This window comes from Mauremys mutica, chromosome 1 (assembly GCF_020497125.1).
Source record: "Mauremys mutica isolate MM-2020 ecotype Southern chromosome 1, ASM2049712v1, whole genome shotgun sequence".
Taxonomy (NCBI): domain Eukaryota; kingdom Metazoa; phylum Chordata; order Testudines; family Geoemydidae; genus Mauremys; species Mauremys mutica.
In genome coordinates, this window is record NC_059072.1 from 111,559,072 (window position 1) to 111,586,813 (window position 27,742).

Here is a 27,742-nt window from a genome sequence, read left to right on the forward strand (position 1 = left end):
GGATCTTTCTGTGGGATGTAATTGATATGGCTGATTATGGTAGAGATCCCTGGCAGCTGCCATTGTGATGCAGCAGGAATCATGGTTACACTCTTTGGGGCTCAAGATGGAGGTTCAGAGCACAGTTGAACACCTCATTTGGTGAAACTAATCTCTTTAATGAAAAGACCGTATGAGTCTCTGCACTTATGGAAAGACTTTAGGGCAACTCTTTGCTCCCTGGGTATTTATACTCCTGCTCCAAAGAGAAAATATCAAACAGCCTTAAAAATCAAGGTCCTTACCCCCAACGTTTTTATCAACGCTCCTATGAGCCATCTTGCAAACAACAAAGAATGCAGAGACCAAAATACCTTGTGCCTTCCACTCCAGTCATGACTACCAACATTTCTGACATGATTCTAGAGAGCTCTGAACCAATATTGATGCCACCAGATTCTGAGATTCGTTTCAGGAGGGTGGCTAATGAAATTTTCCCCAAACTGGGAAATAACAGACATATATCTGTACTGGATATCATCCCATTCTAGCTATACCATTGAGTTTCTTTGCCCACCTCCCCCAAAACTTCCTTCCCTGTGCTTTTCCAAGAACCACTCTCATAGGGAATTCTGTCAGAAAATACAGGGGTTTTTCCCTGATGAGAAATATAGCATCCTACCTCAACATCAAGGAAATGGGTTCTGTTCAAAGTATTTACTAGTCCCCAAGAAGAAAGGAGGCTGGAGATCCATTCTTGACCTAAAATTCCACATGGTTACATTAACACTGATAATACCATCCCTCAACATGGTTCTCAGCTCTTGATATATGCAGTATTATTTTAGCTGTGCTGGTCCCAGGATATTAGAATGACAAGGTTGGTGAGATAGTATGTCTTATTGGACCAACTTTGAGAGAGCCAAGCTTTTGAGCTTACATAGCTCTATGTAAGCTTGAAACCTTGTTTCTCTCACCAACTGAAGTTGGTCCACCTTAGCCCTTGAAATGAAAGACACTACTTTGTGTGGCTTTCACCCCTCTCACAGATGATTCCTTAGGTTTGTGGTGGATCCCCACCACTGTCAATATAGGGTGCTCCAATTTGGGCTCACAATTGCTCCCAGTCTTCACAAAAGTTTTCTCAATAATAGCAGCTCAGTGTAGACAAGACGGCTCCACGGTCCTCATGTATTTGGATAACTGGTTTCTAACAAGTAGGTCTTGCCTGGAAGTGTTAACATCAACTTCATTGCTGCTCCAGCTTCTAGCATCCCTGGGAATCTGTGTAAACATGGAAGTGTCTACCTTATCTCTGACACAGACCATAGAATTTAGAGGCGCAACACTGGATTTAATCAAGGAAAGGGCCTACTTCACCACTGACAGATTTTGCACCATGGGTGCTCTCATAGACTTGGTTACATGCAAATCTCGAACATCAGCTCAGATATGCCTTACTCTCCTGGGCTGTATGGAGTTATATACTTGCATAATGTTACTCACCTGACTCCAGCTTTGTTGCCTGAAAGCTTTGCTCCAAACAGCATATACACCGAGCAAGCATAGCATGAATCCCACAGTAACAGTTTCTTCTGAGGTGAGCCCCGTTCTGGCATGGTGGAGGATGTGTGTGGGGGAGTTCCCTTTTAATCACCTACACCCAACCATAAATAGATGCCTCCCTGATAGGTTGGTGAGCCTATCAGGGTGGGTGATCGTGGGTGATCGCACATTACAAGGCACTTGGACGTTTCAAGAAGCTAGAATGCACATCAGTCTTTTGGAACTGAGATCAGTATGGGAAGCTTGCTAAAAGCATTTCTACTATTCATACAATGCCAGTACATCCTCATAAGGTCGGACAACATAACTACCATTTTCTATATGAACAAATGGAGAGGGTATGTTCCTTGCCCCTATATATACAAGTGGTCAACTTATAGAACTGGTGTATACAGAGCCACATCACCCTATTGGCAATGTACCTCCTGGGCATCCAGAATTCACTGGCAGACAGTGTCAGCAGGCATTTTACCACTGATCACAAGGGGGAGTTACATGATTCAGTAGTAAACAGTATCTTACTCAGTGGGGAGCCCCCACTTGGAACCTGACCATGTGGGCTCCCCAACCTGTCAGGAAGTGCAAAATGTACTGCTTCAGAGGAACCCAAGGTCAGTACTCCAGAAGTGATGCACTCCTCCTCCTGTCAACAGATCACTTCAGCTATGCCTTCCCTTCCATCCCACTACTGCCTTAAGTTCTATTGGAAATTTGACTAGATGGGGCACAAGTCATTCTCCATCACCCAAGATGGCCTGAACAATTTGGGATTCCAAGCCGCCTTCAAATGTCATCCTCTCCACTTAACAGCATTTGGACTTTTCTGGATCTCTTGACCCAGAAAAGTGGTAGGGTAAGGCATCCCACCCCAGATGCTCTTCATCTCATGGCTTGGTATTTGGATTGGTGTCACGCCTAGAACATTCCTTTTCTGAAGTGGTGAAAATCATTCTTAATAATAGCAGAAAAAAACACCAGAAAATGTTACCTAGCCAAGTGGAAATGTTTCTCTATCTGGGCCAGCAAAACCATACATCTCCACCAGACAGTGGATATTCCCGCTGTTTTGGATTATAATTTTACCCTCAAGATGGTAAGATTTTGCCCTTAATTTACTAAGGGTTTATGTAGCAGCAGTTAGTGTGTGGGTTCACCAGCAAACGATGACTCTTTATCCAGCCAATAACAACCCAGTTCTTGAAGGGACTGATCAGAACCTTTCTGTCAGTAAAGAAACCATCCCCCCACTGGGAACTTAATTTAGTGCTTTCGGCATTCACTAAACCTCCTTCAAAGCACTCATTACGCATTCTGTGGCTCACCTATCAATGAAGATCACCTTCCTCATTGCCATCACCTTGTCCAGAAGGGTGAATGAACTTGAGGCCTTAATGGCCAATCCTGTATACACAATATTCCATAAGGATAAAGTCTTGCTACGACGACACCTGAAATTCACTCCTAAGATTGGTTTACGTGAAATTTCAAAACTATCAATTCACTTACCTTTGTTTTTTCCCAAAGCCCCATGCCTCTAATGAGGTGAGTAGACTTCATTCCTTTGACATAATCTGAGCTTTGTACCTGCAGAGAACAAAACAGATTGAAAGTCATCTAGACTGTTCACTGCCATAGTAGAATGAGTATTAGGACAAGCTGTATCCTCTCAGAGAATCTCTAAGTTGATTTCTGGCTGTATCATACTCTTTATCAATTGGCACAGCTGCCTCCTCCACACTCAGTAAAGGCTCACTCTACAAGGGCACTGGCAGCCTCAGTAACATCACTTCAAGAGGTGCTTCTGCTTAATACAGACAAGGTGTCTACATGGAGTTCCAACCACACGTTCTTGAGACTTTATGCTGTGGTCCAAGACTCTTTCACTGATACATCCTTTGGGACAGCTGTTCTGCAAGCAGCTTTACCATCTGCATCCTGTCCTCCTGTCTGAGTACTGCTTGCCCATCACCCACCGTGAAATACACATCAGGACCAGCACTTGACAAGGAAAGGGAAGATATTTATTGTATCTGGAGTTCTTTGACATGTGTGGTTCCTATCTGTATTCCAGGACCCGCTTTCTTCCCCTCTGCTTTGGACTGTGACCTGATTTGCGTCAGAGAAAGAATGGAAAGATGGTCAGTCACCCCTCCCCCTGTTTTTGGCATGGAACAGCAGGAGAGTTGGGGTGCAGGAGCAGGCCAACAAACACTACTTACAAGAATTCTCTGGTCACAGGTGCCTGGTGCGCATACATACTCAGTGGAATAGAGATGGGAACCTCACATCTCTAAGAACTCCTGTTTACAATGAATAACTTCTTTTCATACTGGACAGGGATTCAGTAGATTTAGGTTCTGCTCATCTTTGCCACAAACTCTAGTGTGACATTGGGCAAAACAGTTAACTGTGTGATGCAGTTCCCCATCTGTAAACTGAGGACACTTCCTCACCCCTCAGGGTTGTTGAGGCTTATTTCGTTATATATGTGAAGTGCTTAGAGACTACAGTAATGACTGTCATACAAAAACTTAAAATTGAATGCAGCTGTCTATTCTGCAGTTGCAAATGAGGCCTGAGGTGGGTGAGGATGTACAAAGACAGAGGAGGGATGAGAAGAGGCTCTAATGCCTTGCCTCTTTGAGTGATCTTCAGTGAACTCTCCAGCAGAACTGAAATTCAGCACTATGTGGACTCCTTTATTCTTAGTCAATGTGTGAATAGAATAGTTTGTATGTTCTAGCTGTTCTCCGTTCTCCAACATCAAACTGAATTTGCTGTTTTCACATGGAATGCTTGCTGCTCTGAATGGCGAATCTAATCACGATGGCAAAAATTTCCTGGAACCCACCAAAGAATGTTGGGTTTTTTGGGTGTGTGTGGGGGGTTGGTTTGTTTGTTGTTTTTGAAGTGCAGGCTGCCCTGCATACTGCAGTCGCTGCCTGATGGATATAGTAGGTATCTGTGTGCACTATCCCATTGGACAAGAGTCCTGTAGTTATTGAGTGCAATAGTGTCTGCAGTTTGTCTCTTTCAGCCCGATGTTCTTTTTGCATAATCTGGGTTCCTGGTGCATTCTGCATCCTGCAGAGTGGAGTTCACAGGGCTACAGAGCAGCTAGCTGTGCTGACTGTACTACTACTTCGCTTTCTGTATCACATGGGCAGAGTTGGAAATTAACTGTGCTCAAACAGTAGCTGTTACTTACTCTTTTTTAAAAAATAAGGTGCCAGGGGAAGTGAGCAGCTATTCATCACGAGTACTGCTACTCAGTGTGAAACCCAATCTTCCCTCCTCCCTCACTGCCAAAAGAGGAGCCTGATGTGGGCAGCAGCCACTCAATTCCTACACAACTGCTACTTGCAGCACTTCTTGGAAAACAAACACATCTTTAATCTGAGAAAATAGCTAAATGAGCCCTTGTAAATTCCCCCTTCAACATGTCCTAGAATCGAAATGTAGAATTCATGTGCATGGCTTTTAAACTCTTGCTCTGTACTATTCCACTATTGTCATAGTTCCTAAACTTTCTAGAAAACTAGTTGTAACCTGGCTTTTGATTCTGTTGTCTTTAATTTTAGGGACCAGCAGCACCAACACAGTTGGGGGTACAGTGAACAGCCAGGCACCCCAATCTCAGCCTCCTGCCATAACTTCCAGCCGGAAAGGGACTTTCACAGATGACCTGCACAAGTTGGTAGACAACTGGGCCCGTGATGCTATGAACCTCTCAGGAAAGAGAGGTGGCAAGGGGCATAGCAACTATGAGGTAAGATATTTCCCGCTTCAACATGCATGGATGGAGAGCAGTCACTGCTAACATAATTTGTTGTCTGAGTATCAAAACACATATGTAAAGAAGAGTTTCCATGTAGCCAGGCCAAAATAGTGCTCTAGGAGGGAATGAGCCATAGCTTACATGTGGAGGGCTCCTGCCACCTGTTCTTCAGGCACTAGAATGGGGAGAGTCATGATGTCTTTTGAGAAGCACCCATTTAACTCAGTTATATGGAAGGGGCTGTGAATGGAGGGGAACTGCTTCAGCCACACTTAAATAACTTCTCTTGGGGGCTGGGTTTTCTTTCAGGGCCCTGGAATGGCAAGAAAGTTCTCAGCACCAAGCCAGCTATGTATTTCTATGTCATCCTCCCTGGGTGCTACGCCTATCTCTGCAGCATCAGCTACCTCTCTAGGTCACTTCACAAAGGCTATGTGCCCTCCACAGCAGTACGGTTACCCAGCTGCGCCCTTTGCAGCTCCCTGGAGTGGGACAGGTAGTCCAGCACAACCACCCCTTGGTCAATTCCAGCCTGTAGGAGCTGCCTCTTTGCAAAGCTTCAACATCAGCAACTTGCAGAAATCCATCAGCAACCCCCCAGGCTCCAACCTGCGGACCACTTAGCCGGACCCAGAGACTCTGCTGGGTAGAACTTGGGACAGGAGATGGGGAGGGAGTTAGGGCTACTAGTGCTGCACTGAACTGGCGATTTCTGCCAGAATGGGAATGAGCTTCCCTTTTCCAACCATTGCTGTCAGCTCTCAGTAAAGAGAGTTTCCCCATTTCTGAAGGGGGAGGAGGGTGATGAGTGTGAACACTCCTGCTCTTGTATAAGATGAGCAATGAAGATAGAAGTCACTGGATCAATGTGATCTCACTGTAAAAGTACTTCTGTTTGAGTCTGAATCCACATGTGCGGAGATGGAGAGTTTAGTCTTAGCATGAGGTTTTAACACACTTCTCATCTTCCCTGAAGAATCAAGGCCAGGAGAGAAGCTGTCCAAATCTCCCTCCTCTCCCCAAACAATCATCCTTACCTCCTGAGTGGTAAGGCACACAAATGGACTTGCAGTGCAGCCCATGCTTGAGAGATAGGTCATTATTGCTTTAAGTAAAAGATATTAACAGCTTTGACTGCAGCATTAGAGCAATTTAAATTGTTTAAAAATAATTTTTAAAAAGTTCCCTGCGGACATGTACTTACCATCAGTTTTGATGTGGAAACACTGTGATATATAAATGTTGTTGGACAACAGTAGTTTAAAAATGAGTGGAAAATAGAGGGTTAAAAAAAGTTAAAAAGAAAAAATGGAAAAAAAGCTAGCTATATCCTATACTTATTGGAGACACTTTAACTTTTTCCTTTGTATTTTCATTGTATTAGATAAATGTGAATGTAAAATTGTATAAATTTAATGTACTTGAATACTTGTCTGTTCTCCCAGTATGCTTGCTGGATATTTTAGTGCCTTGGACTTTTATTGCTTCTGCAGTTAGCATCGCATTCTCAGCGGGTCCCAGCTGGTCAGAGAGCAAGTTAAGGGAAGAATGGACTATTTTGTACCTAGTGACTGAGATACCAAAGGGTTAACTAAGTATAGTCATACTGTAACTTGGCTAGGGTAGGTGCTGGAAGGAGGGAGAGCCATTGAGGCTGTAGGTTGGAACAGAGCTTTGGGTGGTGGGGAAACCTGTCCATGTTGACAGAGTAAGAAGTTGATGGCACAGTGCTAGTGTAACAAGGGGTGATAGGCAGAAGTGATGGAGGGGAAAGAGGAAGCTGAAGTGAAACTAACAAATACTGCCTAGAGCCTTAAGAGGGCTGGATCAGAACAGAGGATGGGAAGAAAGTGCATATTTTGGAGAAGTTCAGCTTTAAAGGTGTTTTGACTATTAAGCTGTGATATGGAAAGTGGCTAGGTGAGGGTGGAGCCATTACCCTTAGGGGGATGGAGTTATCTGCTGGGATTGCTTTTCTTACTTTTTTTTTTTATCCATTCGTGCTAGGAGTAGACTTTCCTGGTGCGATGTCCATTGCCGGCAATGGATGCACTCGAAACAGCCGGCATCAAGGAATTCCCTGTTTTAAGCATGCAGAGGACTTATGATTTTGTTCACTCTAAAGAATTCAAACTGGTACCAGGACCATAACTAACTGTGCCATCTTTTAGTAGCTGTATTGTACCTTCTACTGCTCAACTCATTTTCCCTTTTTCATACTGAAAAATACTGGTTCCCTGTTCAATGTAATAATACTGCAACCAACCAGTATTACTCTGTAGTGCTGCAACAAGCTGTGAAGGGTCAAAGTACTGCTTCCTGCTACTTGGGAGTAGCTCAGTGGTGTCCTGGAAGTCTCTGCACCAAGGAAACCTTACACGAATTTTCTGTGAGCACTGCTCCCTTGTGGGGGGTCTTACTAGGGAATTTATACTTTCTGTGGATGTTTTGCTCGTCTCTTAAAAACAAATGCACAGGATCTGTTTCTTTCCCTTCACCTGGTTTTGATGTTTACAGCAGCTTTGTCAGCCAGGATACCACTGGCATATATAGGTTGGCAATGAAGAGTCTGTGGGTGGAGGCTAGTGGCAAGGTGGTTGGGTTCTAACAGTTGCTCAGTAGATTTTTTTTTTTTTTTAATTCTTGGTAAATAACACAGGCACTGTAGAACCATAGAATGAGATAAAAGGTCTCACCGTTGTGTATGTGTGGTTGGAAGAGGAAGAGAAAATGTCTGCTGGTAAAGTTAATCAGAAAGCCTCTGCTTTCTGGTTAAAATGACTGGAGAGGAGGCTCCTGAATACACCAAGTATGGGTAGGGAAAACAATGCTCTGTGTAATGGAGTAATTATACGGCTGAAGCAGTAACAGGAGTGGGGCAACACTTCGTGGCAGAAGAACTGATCAGCTGAATGCAGCACATGGTTATTTAATTATTTTGATTTAATAAGTTTGAGGTCGGTTTTTCACTTAACGTTATGCAAGAACTGGTTTTATTTACCATTGATTTCCCTCCTGTGGATGAAATAACTGAAGTCTAGAGGAATAAACTAATGCTACTGAACTGTTAAATTATTTTGTGTTAATATTACACTTTGAGTACATTTTTCCACATAAAATCTGTTTCTGAATTACAAATGTTTTCTTTACATTATTTAACGATGTACACTGTAAAAAAACAAAAATACACACAAATAAAATGAATTCAAACTTTGGGCTTCCGTGGCCGTAGTTAATTGTATGTTTTGCACTAAATCCAGGCATTGCGCTTCTTGTACGATTGCGCTTTGTGCTGCAGTTTGTTACCTTTGTAGAATATTTAATGAAATCATTCAAATAAACCAAACCTGCTTTTGTTGAACTGTGGGTTTTCATTTTCAGCTGGTTCCCACTTCTCCTTTCTCCTGTCACCTGGAGTATTTAACTGCAGATGGGCTCCTGTTACCTCACCACAGGAAAATACTGCAACCCACTCTGAGACCCTAAACCTCTCAAAAGCAGTGATCAGTAGCAATACTATCTGCCCTTTAACAGACCAAAGACTCTCCAAGTAGTATGGAACAATAAGGGACAGTAAGTAGATACAGAAAATAATTTCCACAAAATCTGAGTCAACTTTGAGGGAGGCAAAGGCTAATTCATTTTTTTTGACATGCAGCAATGAAAATCTCTCTCCTGGTGTGGTTTTCTTAGGTTATACTCATTCATAACTTTTTTGAGAACTGGCAAGTTTCCCAGTTTACTGGAAATTAGCTAGTATCCAATTTATAAAGGTTTCATGCTGCCTCTTGGCATTTCTATACCGAAGAGGAGTCTGTATCTGTTGAAAAGGTTTGTCTTTCCCACATGCTCAGGGTCTAACTGATCCACCAAATTTGGGGTCAGGAAGGAATTTTCTCCTGGGTCAGACTGGCAGAGACCGGGGCGGGGGTACCTTCCTCTGCAGCATGGGGCATGGGTCATTTGCAGGTTTAAGCTAGTGCAAATGGTGGATTCTCTGTAACTTCAAGTCTTTTAAACCAGGATTTGTGGACTTCAGTAACTTGGTTAGAGGTCTATTATAGGAGTGGGTGGGTGAGGTTCTGTGGCCTACAATGTGCAGGTGGTCAGACAATGATGGTCCCTTTTGACCTTAAAGTCTGTGAATCTGACAAATCTCCTTTCTGCAGTTTTGCTCTTCTTTCTCTGTTTCTGTGCCCCATCCCCATCCTTCTCCCTAGAAGCAGGATGTGCTTTCAGCAGTGGGGAGAGAAGAAACTTACTGGAACAGAGCCCAGAATTATTCTATACCACAGACTTATGGCTACTGCCAAAAGGCAGATGATTTTTTTTGTTTTTTGTTCAGGGTCCTCTTCAAGGAGCCATTGTGGGAGATAGGAGGGGGTACTGGAGTTGAGGAGCTAAACTGACAATACGTTGACTCATTCTGTGGCTTGCTGCAGTCCTCTGAGGCCCTAAGTTAGGTGGGCATTTCAGTGATTTGCCCCAGAAGAGGCACTGTTACTCAAGATTTGTCTTGTGGAGAGGCTTTGGCTGCAGAAAGCTTTTTTGACCTTCTAAAAATTCATTTGTAACAATTAGTGAATTTCTTTTAAAAACTTTGTTTTGATTCATACCCTCTCAAGCTGTGGTCGTGTAAGAACTCAAATCAAGCAAGTGCAAGTCTTGTGAATACGGACTGAAAGTCCTCTAATGAGGAGCAAGGTGTACAGGTGATACAGTGAGATGGGACACTTCCCTCTATATCTGCATCACAACAATGGCCCTGTATTGTGGCCCAGGTCAGACCACAGTTGAAGGAGCCTGGTCCTTAGACTCAGGTTCTGAACACTGTTGAACTCCTATGACCACAATATTCCTTGGCTAATCTTGGGCTGCCCACATGTGCCCTCTGCAAGTTCCCTTTCTAACAAAAGTGCTGTCTTATTTCAACAGTGTGGATGTGTGAACTCTCACTATTGTCAAATACTAAGAGTTTTTTTTGTTGACACAGGAATTCTCCTCCCAGAGCTGTGGTGATCCCAGAAAGGCTGTAGTAGTGAACTGCTAAATAAGACTGGTCGACTTCAGCTGTACTTAGAAGGTCTTATGCATTCTCTATAGAGACACTGCTAACTACAAGAGTTCCAGAATTAGCTAAATGTTCTAGGAAGATGTGAGAGCTTCTGCTAGTAAAGTGTGGTCTACTGAGGACATTGTCCTGTACTCACTCCTACAACTAGTTTCTTGCTGGAAACTTGCTGCTTTTGAGAGGTAGGAAGTATATGGGTGGGAGAGAACCATGAGGATGGGTAGATGTTGAAAGGAGAAATGTGTAATGGGAGCAGCTGCAAGGCAGAGGAGCACAAAACACTCACTAAATCAGTCCAAATTATTCACATATGCATAAATCTGCTCAACCTCCCCTCCCATTGGCTCATAGCATTGTTCCTGTATGTATTTTGTTGCTGGACAAGTTACTGTTTCACATGTGGCACTAATGTTACTATGAGACTGATCCAATTAAATGGACTGAAGAGCTACTTCTTGATTGGAACTTTAAGTTCATCCCATTTAGGCTAGTGAAATTCCTTTCCCACCCTTCAACTGGAATTGAAGCATCTGATCATTTTTACACCATGTCACTTTAGGAGAGTAATCTTCTCTTTTAACTAAGCTAGACTGATTTTTGGTTTTAACCTGTACTTCCCCCTTACTCAGTAGGTTGCTCTTTTTCATTTACCTCTTATTGGTCAAGTGCTAAGGGCTCAGAATTAACCACAGCTGCACTTCCAGTGAGAATGAAGGGACAAGAAAGGGTGACAACCACCTTGCTCTACAGCTGCTTGTTCCTGCTGCCCACCTCTTACAGGTGTAAACTTGTGCCACTGATCGCCAGTATTGCCCTCTGTTGCTCCTGTCACATTACTGCTGTCTAAATAGAGTAGTTACTTTAGATTCTCTGATCACTGTAGATTTCAGAATTATAAAATGGGATTTGGCATCTTGGTTAGGGATTGAGTTTTCAGTTTCACTTGTAAGGTTATGGTACAGACTTGCCTTCTTCAGGAAGACAGAAGAGAGTTAACACTGAATTGCACTAAACCATGAGCTGTTACTGTAACAGGAATAAGTCCCCTGCCCTGGTGACTGTTTTATCTTCCAAGTAAACATGCTGCTGCCCCTTTGCACAGTTACAAATTAGATTACTCAGCTAATGCTCTGATTTCACATATTTATTCACATAGGGGATAAAATTTAATATAAAAACACAGGTACCTAAAAAGAACTAGTCAATCTTAATCCTTTGTAACACATCCAGACACGTACTACTGTCTCCATTCAAATAATTCTTTCCAGGATCTGATCTTGCTGAATGTTATCCACATTAAAGGAAACTGCATTTCATCATAGAGGGAGTAAAGTAGTAGAGCACCCTTCAGTTATCAGCAGGGAGTAGTTACATCTCATGTCATTCCAAAGGAGTTAAAATAACAGGCCCTGGCACTGGGCAGGCTCCCAAACTGCTTGACTCAGGAAGAAACGATGCATCAAACTTTTTACCCACACAAGGGGACATCAAGCACATTATGAGGGGCTAAAGTAAGTAAGGAGTTATGACCAAAGATGGTCAATGATCAGCATTGCACAAGCCATGGATCTAATGCACTAGATTTTCCTTTGTGTTTAAACAGGTTCTTGATGTGCTTCTGAAAATATGGTTGTAGTGCTCAAATCATCATGAGGAAACTAACATAATTCAGGTGCTGTCCTGTCTGTTAGGAGGGTTCCAGTTTCCTTTTCTTCATGCCTTGGCTCCTCCTGTATGGACTGCACTCTGCTGAATAAGACAACAGGTCCTTAGTAGGCAAATTATTCTGCTTTCAAAACTTACCTATGTTTTTGTGAGTGCTTTTTCTCTCTCACCTAGAAGGGCATGTAAGATGGCCAAGTCCCTTTTCTGGGGAGATATGTCTCCCTTCTCTCCCTGAAGGAGCTTAAGTCTTATGTTCAGGTTCTGGTAAAAACAAAAAAAATCTCTCCCTCCCTTACCCTTAACAGCCCTCCAAAAACTATAAGATTGAAGAAGGAAGTGCTAGCTGGGGTTTGAAAGTGTAAAACAGTCTAGGGGGGAGGATAGCCATATACTTCACAGTGAGAGAATCACACAACTGAGTTCCATGCCAGGACAGTTACCTAGTCAATATGCTGGAATGTGTGCAAAGTGTTGACAAACTTCATTGTGTTCCCTGCTCAATTTCACATGCTGCTACTCAGCACGATCACCTCTACTTTCTTCCACGGCTTCCTCCTGTCTCCATTTCACTGTAGCCACTTACACTCCTTTCACAGTACGTACCTGGTGCACCTGGGTTGTAAGGCCTGTGCCTAGGGGACACCTGCCATTGTGCAGCTCTCTCATGTGGTTTCTTATGGTTCATTGTTTGAGGGGTCCTGCTGCGAGTCATCATGTGATAGTGTCCAAGAGGCGTTGCAGGAGCCTGGGCTGCTACAGCTCCTTTTTTGTGGCTCTCCATATCACTGAGAGCAGTGGTCTCCAGGGGAATGTCCCAAAGCTCAGGGTCATCTGGAACAAGTCAAAGATATACACGACAAGGGAAGAGAACAGTGTGGCAGCTCAGAGAAGGAAGCACAGTTCCAGTACCAGTGCACCCTTTCCTCACTTGACCCCTAGAGGCGTTAAACTATAAAGGAGCTTGCTGTTAAATGAATAGGCAAAAGGAAACTAACAAACTAAAATGAAAAATCACACTGCCCCAGAGAAGCAGACACTTCAAGGGTTCTGTCTTGCAGCTCCAGGCAGTAAGATGGAAGGAGGTGCAGCTGGGCTTGTTCTGCACTTTGCTTTCAGGTGTAGGGTTAAAGAACACACATGCAGCCCCAACAGACACTACTTGCTGAAAAGAATCTTATCTCACATGTATATGCACCAAGACTGGAATCTGTGTGAACCTTAATGGCTACAAGAAAAGGTTCCTATAGGCAAGTTCCCTCTAGTGACCCTCTAATTGTAGGGGCTGTTTCATCACTAGGAGGGGTTTAAGTGTGTGGCCATGAATCAACTCACACCTCTGCCCATGTCTTTCACCCCTCTAAGGGTTAGTGTTGCCACATCCTATTGCTCAAGTAAAGATGGTGCCTACACCACTTTCCCAATCCCTTCATTAAATCCTGCCTCCACCCCCGTGAAGGAACATTTTGCCAACCTGCAAAGAACTCCTCTTCTGCAGCTGGTTCCTGTTGTGCTGCTGCTGGAGTGCTGTGTTTCACCAGTGAGGGATGAGATGCTGCTAGGCACAGATAACAAAGGGGAGCTATTAGTGCCAGAAATGCAAAAGGACACCACCTAACTGCCGAGGGGGAAGAGAGTCAGGTAAGATCAGAAAGACCAGCAGCACCTGATCCCAGATACTAGGTATCCTATAGCCACTCCTTGCCCTTTGCTGGACAGGTGGGTATGGAGGGGGTATTTGTAAGGCTTACTGAGGACAAGGGAAACATCTTGAAATTTCTTGCAGCATGAGCAGAGGTTTGGTGTTCTCAGTCTTTCCTGTTGCTGCTGTAGAGCAGCACGACCTAACGTTTCCTAAGAGGACATGGGGCAAGTTTGGTCATGTCCAGTCTGAGCCCACATCCTTGCCCTATAGGGAACAAGTTTTAAAAACTACAGATTTCCTTATTTATAGCTTCCTTCACTCAGACAAGAGGTGGCAAAATTAGGCAGCTGATGGGGGGGGGGGTTAACCCTGTCAGCCATGCTTGTGCTGGGTCGGGGTGTGTTTATTTCTACACTAGCACCTTTGTCAGTCAGGAGATGGGGGGGAAAAAACCCTACACCCCTGCCAGATGTAAGTTACACCAACAGAATCACCAAGGTGCGGACCCTGCTATGTTGGCCAGAGATGCTCTCTGGCTAACATAGCTACCCTTGCTGCTTGTGGGTGGTTTAATTATGCACAGGGAATAGCGCTCTCCCATTGGCATAGAGCAGGTACATAGGAGACCTTACAGCGGTGCAGCTGCAGTCATGTCTGTAGCATAGACATAGCCTAGGTTGTTGGACTTGCAGATTCGCAGTGGTGTCTCTTACCCTGTTTGGTGACTGGATTGGCTACTACCAGCTGTTTTTTCTCCATTTGCTCCCGGAACTGCTGCTGAAGCTGCTTCTGTCGTAACTTCCGCTGGTAAGTGGCATCACTCCCACAGACTAAGGTGATGTTATGTCTGTCCCAAGAAATAAACACACAGTTGGATGGTGACCAGCTACTCTTACACATTAGGAAGAGGGATGCTTATAGCAATAGCACGCCAGGGACAATACGATAGTAGTTAACACTTCGATCACACCTTCCACTGAAAGGGCCCCCATGTCCCAACACGCTTTACAAGCATTAACTATTTACAACTTCAGAGGTGCTTAGATGTATAAACTAAGGCACAGTGAGGCCCTGTCCAAGTTCATACAGGAAGGCTCTGGCTAGAACCCAGCTCTCCTCTCTCAATCATTTACACAAACTTATCCCTTACTCCAGTAGGAGAGACTGATTTGAATCAGGTATGAGACAATGTTTATCACACTTTGTAGCAGGCTCTGCACTTTGAGGAGCTCAGTCCCATGCAAATATTGCATGTGTAGGTGATTATTAGACACCTCGTGTGGTTATGTGCAGGCAGAAGTAGAGATCTAACAGCTTTGGACCCTCCAGGTTCTCCTCGTGCCTGCTGCTGGACTCGTGTACTCTCTGGCTTAGACAGACCGTGCTATGCACCTTGTAATGCAGCACTCCCTTATGACGGGATGCCCCCTAAAAGCCTACTGCTAGTCCCTGGAGAAATGGATGGTATAATAGCTATGGATCAAATATAGAGTTGGTATTGTCTGAATTAAGGAGAGAACCAGCTGCAAGCTCAGGGAGCTCCACTCATGCATGCTCCTGCAGCGACAGGGATATGGAATTTTGGGAGTGACTGGGGGAGTCTGTACATTTTAAGTGCCAAGAGTGATTAGAACGTGCGCTCGGTGCTCATTTATAGTACGATACAAATAATAAACTAAAAAAATTCTCAGGTTAACACTCACCTGGAGCTGTTTTGCTGCTCCTGCTCAGCTGTGCTTAAGGAAGCCACCTCCTGTCCAGGTCTGCATGGGGACAGGCTCTCACAGTGCTGGGGTTGCCCTGCACTCTGCTTCTGCAGACAGCTACTGTATCTAGCCTTCTCTATTGCAGGCTCCAAGTCTTGCCTTTTTGCTTTGGCCAAATCCAGCTCAGGAGGCAGCTAGTATAAATGGTCAATGGATTATGATTCAATTCTCCCTCCCTTGTCAACTCAAAAGTTACAGAGACTCAAAGTCTCTTATAACAACATTTCATGGTTTGTGTCCCCCACTCTTGCTGCTCTTAAATTAGTGTGGGCAGGCTTTGTCCTTTCCCATGTGCCAAGCACTGTTTGGGTTCTGTAGTCTGAAGGGAGTTCATGTGGGTGTTTGCAGAGCACCACCATTAGTGTCAGCAGCGTTTGTTAGCTAGTACTGCCTCCATACCAACACACAACAGAATTGTAAAATAGAATAGTAGTAGAATCTGGACAATCCCCATGGTATGGAGGCAGGCAAGGTAGTAAACCCCAGCTATTACAATAATGTTAACTTCATAAATGTGTGCACAGACATGTATTAGATCTGGCCAGAGAATTGTCTTCACCCTCCAACCCAGGAGTGGAAAAATACACCCCACCCTTTAACTGGGCCCATTTGGGGAGAGAGGCTAGACAGGGCAACAGAGGGAGACACTGTACCACCCAGCCTGGACTTGTAAGTGCAGAAGTCTAAGAAGATGGCAATGTGCTACTGACACTAGCTTTGACAAATTACCATACGTATCTCTGAACCACTGTTAACCATGGCAAAGAGCCACCTTTAACTGAAAAGCTACAAAGGGATTTATTCTAATGAAAACTGCTCCAGCAATAAACAGATTTCACATGTGAATCACATTCTAGTAATTTATATTCATTACAAAAAGTGTAACTGATTCAACATACAGCTATCGCCTATGGTGAGGGATACCCTAGAAATTCTTACATCATAATAGTAGTGAAGAAATAACAGATGGGTGGGGATACTGAGAAGGCATTAAGGGTTATAGTAGATGTGCCACTAAAAAGGAAATACTTTTTTACATGGAATATAGTAAGATATTATTCTTCAGTGTTTAGCCTTGGTTAAGTCAAAAAGCTTATGTCTAGCTTTGGGTACCACTCAAGAGACAAACCAGAGCGTGCCCTGAAGAGAGCAACAGAAACTATAAAAGGTCTGGAAAATATCAGTCTGAGACAAGATTGAGACCTGGGCACGTTCAGAATCTGGGAAAAAGACGAAAGACAGTAGTTAAAGGGGTGCTCATATAAGGAGTGCAAGGGCCTCATCTCATAATGAAGCACAAAGTTTAGTAGAACTCTGGCCTCAAATACTTTGCTTAAGGACTGGAGACTAAATTTGTAGGGCCATGGCCCATTGGCTTCAACCAATCAGTTCCCCCTCCAACTCTTTCATTTTTGGTTTTAAACATTAAAATGTTACTCTAGCTGTCTCTGGCCCATCAAAACCAGCCAACCTTAAGGCAATCAAAAGACAGCAGAGATTCCTCCCGCCCACACACAATTTCAGAGTTTGCAGTTTCCATATTAATTCCACAGGAAGCTGCAATACTGCGTTTCAGCCACCATGTGGTACCGAGTGAGATTATAAATCAGCACCTCCAAGCCCACCCACCTGATTCCAATATGGCACCCTCCAACAGGTACTGCTGGCTGCTCCTCCTGGATCCTTCCCTAAGGTAAGCATGCCCAGGGCTCTACTTCTATATACAAGACTCTCTGGTAAACTGGAACTAAAATCTGTGGCAAGCCCTTCTCATTTCTGCAGTATACAGGTCTGTCGCATCTTTCACGCATTTAACATGCGCGATTTCAGCTTTGCGCAGTTGAGAGAAAAAAACCAAAAAATGGGCGATTCCACCAGCGTGAGATGCGAATCTGCTGTTCCCACTAAAATATTTTTGGGGGGGACTTGACAGCAATAGCATGTCTTTAGGCCTGTGATAAGGGTCTCCCCCTATAGTAACCCTGGAGGATTGGCCAAAAAAAAAAAAAAAAGTTTAAGTAGTGTGTCTGCCCCGGAGTGAGTGAGAGATGGGAGAAGTGAATCTGCTGTTCCCATTACAGTACTCAGTCCCTCTGTGCCTCTCATACTGTGCGCATCTCGCCGCGCTGAGTGAGATTCTGCTGTGCCTGTACTGTTTAAAAAGACAGTACGTATTTTTCGTACTGTTTAACATGGCCCCTAAACGCAAGGCACCTACTTCATCTGGTGCTCAACCAAAGAAACAGCGATGTGTTCCAATGCTGGAGGAAAAACTGGCCGTGTTGCACTTATTGAGAGACGGTATGTCCATCGCCAACGTGGCGCGTAAATACGGCCGCAACAAATCTAGCATCCGTGCCATCAAGATTCGAGAGACAGAAATTCGTCAAGCCGTGGCATCAAGTGCTCCAGTAAGTGCTAAGGTGATGAGCCAAGTGCGTGATAAGACTTTAGTGAAGACTGAAAAGGCATTCAACTTATGGCTGGAAGACATGAACCGTAAACGTGTGCCTATCAATGGCAACATGTTGCGAGAAAAGGCTCCTAGCATCTATGCGCTGTTCAAACCTCCCGCTGAAGAGGGACAGCCTTCTGATAAGAAGGAATTCAAAGCCTGCCAAGGTTGGCTTACCAGTTTTAGGAACCACTTCAACCTCAAACGTGCAGACTACTGGTGAAGCTGCATCTGCCAATGAGGACGCAGCAAAAGCCTACTTCGAACAATTAAAGAAAATCATAGAGGAAAGGGGCTGTCTTCCAGATCAAGTTTTTAATGCTGACGAGACTGGGCTCTTCTGGAAAAAAATGCCCACCCGCTCTTACATTTCAAAATCAGAAAGACAAGCCCCTGGCTTCAAAGCAGCTAAAGACCGTGTGACTGTGTTGCTTTGCGGCAATGCGGCTGGGCATTTAATAAAGCCAGGCTTGCTCTACAGGGCTGCAAATCCCCATGTGCTAAAAGGCAAGAACAATGATTCTATGAAAAATCTCCTGCCTGTGTTCTGGCAATCAAATAAAAAGGCTTGGGTGACGGCAGCATTATTTCTGGATTGGTTCTTTACAAGTGTTTCATTCTGGAGGTCAAGCAGTACCTTGAAGAAAAAGGATCCTGCGGCACTCCGGTTTGCGCATAATGATGTTGAAGTCGTCTTTCTCCCCCCCAATACCACCTCCATCCTCCAACCTCTCGACCAAGGCATCATTAGCTGTTTCAAGGCCACGTACACAAGGCTTACATTCTCACGGATCCTTACCGCTATGGATACTGATCCCAATGTTAATGTGATGGAGTACTGGAAGTCCTTCAACATTGCTGATTGCATCAATTATATTAAACAGGCAATGGATGCAATCAAGCCTGAAACAGTCAATGCATGTTGGCAAAACCTATGGGAAGACTGTGTGAGTGATTTTAAGGGTTTCCTGACCATTGATAAAGAAGTGCAACTCAAAGTTCAGGTGGCCAGGCAAGTGGGTGATGATGGCTTCGTCGACATCCTCGAGGAAGAAATTGAGGGCCATAGAGAAACTTTGACTAACGAAGGGTATGGCTACACTTACGGTTTGCAGCGCTGGTAGTTTGCAGCGCTGGTCATCCAGCTGTGCAGGGCCAGCGCTGGTGTGTGGCCACACTCACAGCTACCAGCGCTGGTGTGTGGCCACATTTGCAGTATTTGCAGCGCTGTTGGGAGTGATGCATTATGGGCAGCTATCCCAGCGTTCAAGTGGCCGCAACGTGCTTTTCAAAAGAGGGGGGTGGAGTGGGGTCTAGTGTGACAGGGAGTGGGGGGAAAGAGAGAGGGGATTTTTGGAGCCAACACTGTGTGTTTAGCTTCCTGCATTGAAAAATCAGAACATGTTTCCGACCCCTTAGTCTTAACTCTTAATTGCAAACAGCCTGCAGCCAACACGACTCCCCGCTGTTTCACTCCCTCCCTGCCTGCCTCTCATTTGATTGTTTACAGCCAGGTACAGATGATCACAGCAAACAGGAGCTCTGTTTGTTTTTTAGATAAGCAAGGGAGCTCTGATGGGAGCTCGTTCATAACAAAACAAAGAGAGGCTGCATAACAAAACAAAGAGTAATTTATAAAAGCATTCTGGGATACATCCTTATACCCTGGAGGCCAATCACAGCGCTGGTGTGTGGCCACACTTGATGACCAGTGCTGCAGCACCAGCGCTGGAATCCTTATTCCCCATGCTGAGTGAGGTGTACGGCCAGCGCTGCAGCCAGGGAGTTGCAGCGCTGGAAGTGCCCTGCAGGTGTGGCCACTTACTAATTGCAGCGCTGGTGGAGGCTTTCCAGCGCTGCAACTCGCCAGTGTAGCCATACCCGAAGAGTTAGAGGAACTGAAAATCGTCTACAGAAGACGAAGATGATGAACAGGAAGAGCCAGCAACTTGGAATCTTCATAAATTTTCTGAAGTGTTCCAAGCAGCGAAACACTGGAATGATTTAATTTCTGAATATGATCCCTCTATGGAACGATGGGAATGGTATGACCCCCTGACTAGAACAGAGTAAACAAGACCCATGGAGAGAGAGAAACAGCAATGGGCTTAAGCATCAGAATGGCATTATTTTGATGAACTACTGGGAAAATCTTTTACAAAGAACAGTTCAGACAAACTAACTAGCAGCTAAGGGAGGCTGTGGAATCATTGTCACTGAACACATTAATGGCTGGACACATTCTCACACACACAGCTAGCAGGTATGGTTTAGAAATAATGGTTTCCATCCCTGTCGATACAGGGGGATGGAACCAATGACCTACTAAAGGTTCCTGGCAAACTAAATTACTCTGCTTTCTCCTTCTCCAAAGCCCCCCATATCGCACCTGACGAGGAAGTTTATTCACTGATCGCAGATAGTCTTTGTCCAGGATGCAGTTCCCAAGAGCATTTCCAAAGCACCTGAGGAACAAGAGAGCCTGCCATGACTGAGAATAACATTTTATTCTGTGGAAACGTGCAAGCAGAAAGGCAACGTACTGGTTCTCCACTTACTTGAGTGCCCTCTTCAGTCCATCTGTCACTGCTTCTTTCCTTGCCTTTTCTAGGGACAACGCCTTAGATTTCAGGCCCTCACTCACTCCGTAACCCACATCTTCATGGTACGACCCATCCTGTGGGGTGAGTTTAAAAAAAAGCAGTACTGCTGGAACTTTTGCTTTCACACACCTGACTATATATCTCTAATGTGGATTGGTATTTATTCTATAGTAAGCTCAGTTTTCCAGGGGTCCACAGGACTGTCTGGTTTGACACAGTAACATAGTGTGTTCCAGTCCAGCTCCACACACACACTAGTACTGTCATTCATGGTTCTTAAATAACTAGCAGTTCACTAACAGATGGAGCAAACAAAAATACATCCATTTACCTTGAGTTGAACTTTCACAAATGCACAAACTCCCACATAGAATTTGCCGTTGTTGAGATCAACAAAATCTGGGGAGAGCAGGAAGGAGATGGAGTTACAATGGAGACCCAAACAGGAATAGCGTAGCTGAAGCATCTTATTTCGACTTGCCTCCCATCCTCATGGTGCAGGATCAAGGGCCGCGGCTCCCCCGTCGACTTCGCTTCCGCTGCTCGCCCTGGTGGAGCTCCAGAATCGACGGGCGCATGTTTGGTGATCGATATATCGCGTCTAGACGACACGTGATATATCGATCCCCGATAGATCGATCGCTACCCGCTGATCCAGTGGGTAGTCTGGACATACCCCCAGAAAGCTTAAACACTAAGCCCTGGTCTACACATAATTTAGATCGACCTACCTACCGTGCTCTGTGCGCCATAGTTACACCCCCTTTGTACACATGGCTAGGTCGACAGAAGAATTCTTCTGTCTACTGATGCCTGAGAGATGGGTTACCAACAGCAACAGAAAAACCCCTTCAAATGACGTAAGAAGCATCAGTTCGATGGCCCTATAGAGGCATAGTTGCAGTGCTGCACCTTTGCCACTACAGTGCCCATAGTATAGACATGCCCTAAATGTGAGCCATCTAAAAACTTATTTGCAAAAGTACCTGGTGTGAGGTTGGGGGAGAAGTTTTAAAACCCTGCTCAGGCAACTAGCTATCAGAAAAATCAATACCGCTGGAGAAATACCAAGTTTCTCTATTCTGATTGGCTGGTCACTCCACAGCATCTCTCTCTAAGAGATATGGTCTCACCTGCATACTGTTTGATTCACCTTAGATCAAGGGTCAGAAACTTTTCAGAAGTGGTGTGCCGAGTCTTCATTTATTCACTCTAGTTTAAGGTTTCACGTGCCAGTCATACATTTTAATGTTTTTAGAAGGTCTCTTTCTATAAGTCTATAACTAAACTATTGTTGTATGTAAAGTAAATAAGGTTTGTAAAATGTTTAAGAAGCTTCATTTAAAATTAAATTGAAATGCAGAACTCCCCGGACTGGTGGCCAGGACCCGGGCAGTGTGAGTGCCACTGAAAATCAGCTTGCGTGCCGCCTTCGGCACACATGCCATAGGTTGCTTACCCCTGCCTTAGATCATTACAATTTAGTTTAGTGTTAGTTAAGTTTATTAGATGCTATAGATTGGTTCATGGCTCTTGATTTGCAAGATGCCTATTTTCATATCTCAATACACTCAACTTTCTAACTATAAGGATAGTTTACCCAAGGTGGTTGTGGAATCCCTGTGACTGGAAGTTTTTAAGAACAGGGTTAGGCAAAAGCCTGTCAGGGATGGTCTAGGTATATTTGATCCTGCCTCAGTGTGGAGAGATGGACTAGAAGACTTCTTGACATTCCTTCCAGCCCTGCATTTCTACCATTTTTATGAATATCTCAACATCACCATTCTATCTAGGGCCACACTGTAGTTTCCAATCCTGTAGTGACTCATGCATGGTTTTTCACCCTGTTGGGAAGCTCCCTTGTTCCTGAGACCTTAATATAGTACTAGCAAGGTAGACAGTTCCCCTTCTGAGTCCTTAGCAACCTGCTCCCTTTACCACATGTCAATGAGTAGTACTGGCGAAACTAATCCTATCTCATGTACAAGTGGGTCAAGGGTGGAATCTATGTGGACAGCAAATCTCGGAAAAACCACAGTTACTGTAGGGACAGTTGAGTAACTATTCTTTCCCTTGGGATCTGTTGATACTGAACCATATCAAGTGACACTGCATCAAAATATGGAGTGACACGAAAGGGTCGCACTCTATTTCAACGTCATGAGAAACATCTAGCGCCAGCAGGCTGTCAGTCCCTTAAATGTTGAGGATCCACTAGACTGACACTATTCTAACAATGTGCTTCTCAGATCTTTGTAACTCTCCGGCTTTCTTATCAGAATTCATTACTGAGGAAGCCAGCACCAACCTTCCAATCACCAGGCTGAAATGCTGGTGCAGTTTAGGAGTTTCTCACTGCAATCCCTGCACCAGACTTAGACTCTCAAAGTGAATGTGCTGATCCTTCAGTACTGCACTCTGTTGTATGAACCTCAAGTGTCTTCTCCAACAGATGAAATTGAGGTGGCCTTCCTTCTTCTTTCTAGTGTGAGGGGTGAAAATGATGCAGACCAAGCATCAATATGGATTTTGTCCTTTATTAAGGCACTTAAAAGCACTGTTCATGGTCACCATTGTCACACCGCACAATGCAGAGAGACTACAACTAGTCTTTTTACTGGCAACAGCCACAACATGAATGGTAAATGAAGAGAGACCACTAGGCCTGAACCATGTAACATTGACCAGAACCTAAAAACATAGGGGTCAGGGCCAATGGAGTTTGGTCCCAAACAAAGCTGCAATAGTGTCTCCTAACAATTAAGAGTGCAAACTTAACTGGCCACCCTAACAAACTCAAAGAATAGACTGAAGAAAGCACTGGGGATACTGCAGTGTTTCAACTTGCTGCTCCTGCAGTGTTCAGAAAGAATTCAGGGCAGTTAGGATTGGTCTCCTTTCTGCCATCTGCACAATGCACAGCATCAAGGAGTGTGTGCATGGCTCAATTAGGCACTGTTAGCCAAAACTTTCTGAGTTTGTGCACCTGGCTACAGGTATCCCAAATATGGGGACACATATGAGCAATTACCCGAAGAGTGTCTCAGGACCTGGATGCTGGTCACAAGGAAGTATTTTGCAGGAAGTTCCATAGTTGAAGTGGGGGATGCATAAGTTTTGAGATGTTTGTTTGTTTGTGGGTAGCAGTTGCGCATGGTATTGACAGTTGGCTCAGGGCCTAAGTTCCCTCTAAGCTGCACAGCCGCCGAGCAGCCTATTAAGTGCTGCGCAAGCACTCAGGGATTTGGGCAGGAGAGATGCCTCTCCCACCCCAGCCCAGGTGCTGCTGCGGGGAGGGAGAGAGCTGGGAGAGTCCTCTCTCCCTGCTGTAGCCCCGGGGCAGCCTGCACCTCAAACCCCTCACCCCCAGCCAGAGCCCTCCCCATCCCTACCCCAACCCTCTTCCCCAGCCCTGAGCCCGCACCCCCAGTCCTCACGCCCCCACACCTCAACCCTCTGCCCCAGCCCTGAGCCCCCTCCCACACTCCGAATCCCTCGGCCCCACCCCCGCCACATGAATTTTGTTGTGTGCGCCAATATGGAGGTGATGTGTCACATATCACCTCCATATTGGTGCACATAACAAAATTCATTGTGCACACGCGTGGGAAAAATTAGAGCTCAGGGCTGCTAGGGTTAAGCTGGTGGAAGAGTCCAGATGGAATGCTTTGGCCCAATCATCCTCACTTGGCCGAATAAACTCATTTTCAGGAACTCAGACGTGCCATTACACAAAGTTGAGCTACTGAACCTAAACAGGGTTTTCTTTACACACAGGACAGGGGTTTCACCATTACTCTATTTTGCTTTCTCTTAACTGTCAAGGAGCCTGTAGGCTCCAAAATTTAATCTGTGTCTTTTACAGGGACTGAAGACATGTTTCCTGCTGTTTTAGCTGAACAGGTTCCAGGAAAGATGGTTTCTCAAACATTCTACCACTTTAGAGACCCTCAGTATGAAGCAATAGGAACATAAATTTTCAGAACCTGGAAAAAGATACTCACCAACATTCTGCTGAGTGACTGAATGAGCCCAGCCATTGTAGCCAAACATCTCATTGGCCAGACTGATGACCCTGTGACCCTCAATATAACAAACCTGAAAAGAGGAACAGTGAATTTTAAAAAGGCTTTTACGGTCATAGCTCTACCACACTAAGGAACCCTGTTAATTTCAAGAAACATTTGACTGCCTGTATGCAAACAATGAAAAAAGAGCTCGTCCCTTCCAAGCCCAAGCTCCAGAAGAAGATGGCACAACTGAGAGAGGCAGATTTAGTGAACACAAAACAAAGGGGGAAAAAAAAACCAAATAATTTATACATAATATGTAGCATTTATATAGTGATTTACATGTTCAAAGTACTGAACAATTAATACCGCCCAACATCCTATGAATTAGGTAAATATTATTTCAATTTAAAGGATGAAGAAACTGAAGGAGAAAGTTAAGTGACTTGGCAAAGGTGTCAAGAAATCAGTGGCTGAGCTAGGGACAGTTTCTTATAGTGAAGAATTCTCTCTCTCCCACTCCCCACCCACAAAGTTTCTGCATACACACTTGTTTGTACCTTCTGTCCTCCACCAGCCTGCCGGCTACTGATGTACTCTGGACCCAGCCTCTGACGCAAGGCATTCTGGATGGCCTGGTATTCATCTGCTGTATACTGGTACTTTAATAGAAGCATAGCAGGGTCAGACAGCTTTAGTTTCTTCACTCTATTAGTTCCCCAGCACCTGTCTCATCCCATTTTCTTTATTCCAATCTTCCAGGAGAAGATGAGTATTCAACTCTCATGCTTCAGGATGTAAAGGATAGTCAAAGGGCTCAGGAAGGAAATTACTTTGCTCCATGGGGTAGGTGTATTATGCTGGTGATATTGCTTGCTTTTGCAAAGAACTAGATTAGATGGATCAATGATCCTTGTTAAATTCTATACAACTTTTCTCCAGTTCTCCCAAGCAGCAAACATACCAATTACAAAGAGAGAGAACTCAGCCAAGCACACCAGTCTGAAGGAGTACCCTTGCTCCCATCCCTATGAAATCCTACAGCAGTTGTAACATGTGCAAAGTCCAGTCCAGGCTGCACGGGAATGAAGCATAGAAGGAATCCCCATCAGCACCACTCATATTAGTCAGAAGATCAACTAGGTGTCACTACTTATTGCACTGGCAGAAATGTTAGCTATAATCTATACACACTCTGCAACAGATACAGATAGGCTTAAGTATGTGTTCATGAATGTGGCGTGAGTGTTCCTGTTCTGCACAGATATAGGTGTGTGTGGGGAGAACTGAGTTCAATTCCAACTCCTGTCTGAACAGTAGTGTAGATGTCTTTTTCTACTCAACAGCACCACACTTTCCCCTAACTAAGGAATGGATCTGGCCGCCTCCAAAGGGAATCTTGCTTAATCCTCAATCTTGCTGCTCTATTCACCTGCAAAACAGAACTTAGAGTGGAATTTTAAGGGATCCTCAGAGCTGTGCCAACTCCCATCCTGCCAGGCAATATAATTCAAGCAAACAGCATGAAACTTAAACAAAAAAATTCTAATGCACGATCATGAGGTTTTAACATTTAGATTTCATTGTATTGTTCCATTTAACTTTTTTTTAGGAATAACTGTCTATTTCTTTTTCTGGCAGTTATACAGAAATATACATCAGGCAAAAGGGAAAGAGAGCATTGTGTACATATATACAAAGACATATTCATCAGCTAACTGAAGAAATAATGGCATGGATAGGAGAATTGACCATGCAAGGCCAAAGGCAAACTCTGTCTATTGGTTTCTTCCAATGGCAGAGTGAAAACAGCTACCTTCTCTCCACCAATAGAGGAGAATGCATGTTTTTCTAAGTAAGCCTGGGGCATGTCATCCACTATTAAGATAAACCAGTCTGTGATGGGGTGTACCTACCCTGCACTGGTTCAGAAAGGGTTAACCTCACACTGTGGGCTGAGGAAGCCACATCTCCATGCACCCGCTGGGCCTGCTTCAGATGAACCAGAGTATAAAAGGGAGTAGCTCAATCTGGGCTGGCCACTGATGAGAGCAGATGTGTGTTGCAAGCTCCTAAAGGGAGACTGCTGGAGCTCCAGGACCCAAAAGACAGTCGGACTGAGGCTCCAATGGACCCCCAGCTGACCATTGCTGCTACTGGAGGACAGACGGGGAGGCCATGAGACTACCAGCCTTGGAAGGAAGGGTAGGAAGTGACCCAGGGATTGGGACTGAGGTACTGGATGACCAAGACTGAACATGGAAGTACTGGTTCCCTAGAGTCCTGGGTTGAGATCAGTGGAGCTGGATGGGCCTGGATCCCCCTACTCCAGCTGCCCCGCTGGTGTGAACTGCACTACTGACCGTAGCCATTGGGCCATGCTGCCCTGAGCTACAGGCCTGCTAGATAGACTTGGGCCATTAGGCCAAACTGCCCTGAACAATAGGACAGCCTTATGGACTCTGGCCACTGGGCCGCACTGTCCTGCACTGAAGGGCGGCTGCATTGACTCTGGCCACTGGGCGGTGCTGCCCTGGGGCTGGGGCAGCTGTGGCAACACAGGAGGCCAGCCTACTTGGGATTTTGAAGTGGTTGCTGGAGAGTCAGCAGCAACATGCGGCACAACAAGAAGCAACACCAGACCAGCTGCTACAACAGATCACACCAGCAGCTCCTAATGGTGCAACAGTAGGAGCAGCGGTACCAGATGGTGTAGGAACTGGCCACCCAACACCAAGCACACCAACGGGACCAGAGGCGAGGAATGTTTTGGCAGGACTGCCAGTTCATGTGACTAAGATGGGGTCCAGTGAGGACCCTGAGGCAGTCTCTGTGACATTCAAACGGGTCACCAGGCCCAGTGGCCACCAGTACAGTGGGCTACCCTCTCAGCACCATACTTAACTGGCCCAACCCAGACCAGCTACCGTAACTTACACCCCCATGAGGCACTGGGATACAACAAAATGAAGGCAGCCATCCTGGACCAGGCTGATGTCAGTCCTGAGATGTACCGCCAACGACTCTGCTGCAAATAGTACCTGCCAAAGGTCAGGCCGCAGCCCAGCAACTCTGGGACTACTGCTGGTGATGGCTGGAATCAGAGAAATGGATTAGAGTCCAAGTTGTGGAGATGGTAGCACTGGAGCAGTTTACCCAGATCCTACCTGCCGGGGGAAGGAATGGGTGCAACAGCCCTGCCCGGCA

At 45.0% G+C, this 27,742-nt stretch overlaps 2 protein-coding genes across 6 annotated transcripts in view; one reads left to right on the top strand and one right to left on the bottom strand.

Annotated features, from left to right (window-relative positions):
• The window catches only part of WNK1 (WNK lysine deficient protein kinase 1), a 182,207-nt gene extending 173,523 nt beyond the window's left edge, over window positions 1-8,684 (top strand). For all 3 annotated transcript variants that reach the window (XM_044991136.1, XM_044991155.1, XM_044991146.1), the window contains 2 exons: window positions 5,127-5,314; window positions 5,633-8,684. In XM_044991136.1, the coding sequence (XP_044847071.1) occupies window positions 5,127-5,314; window positions 5,633-5,947 (503 nt within the window). In that variant the 3' untranslated portion in view covers window positions 5,948-8,684. The remainder of the gene's footprint in view (window positions 1-5,126; window positions 5,315-5,632) is intronic.
• A 2,869-nt stretch (window positions 8,685-11,553) lies between these two features.
• Window positions 11,554-27,742, bottom strand: part of RAD52 (RAD52 homolog, DNA repair protein) — a 35,556-nt gene continuing 19,367 nt past the window's right edge. The window contains exons 3-12 of one of the 3 annotated variants that reach the window (XM_044991252.1): window positions 25,096-25,197; window positions 24,530-24,623; window positions 20,857-20,924; window positions 20,481-20,599; window positions 20,312-20,387; window positions 15,405-15,601; window positions 14,415-14,548; window positions 13,531-13,614; window positions 12,663-12,890; window positions 11,554-12,140 (exon numbers count right to left, since the gene is read on the bottom strand). In XM_044991252.1, coding sequence (XP_044847187.1) covers window positions 12,082-12,140; window positions 12,663-12,890; window positions 13,531-13,614; window positions 14,415-14,548; window positions 15,405-15,601; window positions 20,312-20,387; window positions 20,481-20,599; window positions 20,857-20,924; window positions 24,530-24,623; window positions 25,096-25,197 — 1,161 coding nt within the window. In that variant the 3' untranslated portion in view covers window positions 11,554-12,081. Of the gene's footprint in view, window positions 12,144-12,662; window positions 12,891-13,530; window positions 13,615-14,414; window positions 14,549-15,404; window positions 15,602-20,311; window positions 20,388-20,480; window positions 20,600-20,856; window positions 20,925-24,529; window positions 24,624-25,095; window positions 25,198-27,742 lie in introns of all 3 variants that reach the window. The other 2 variants (XM_044991243.1, XM_044991262.1) reach the window with 2 other exon arrangements.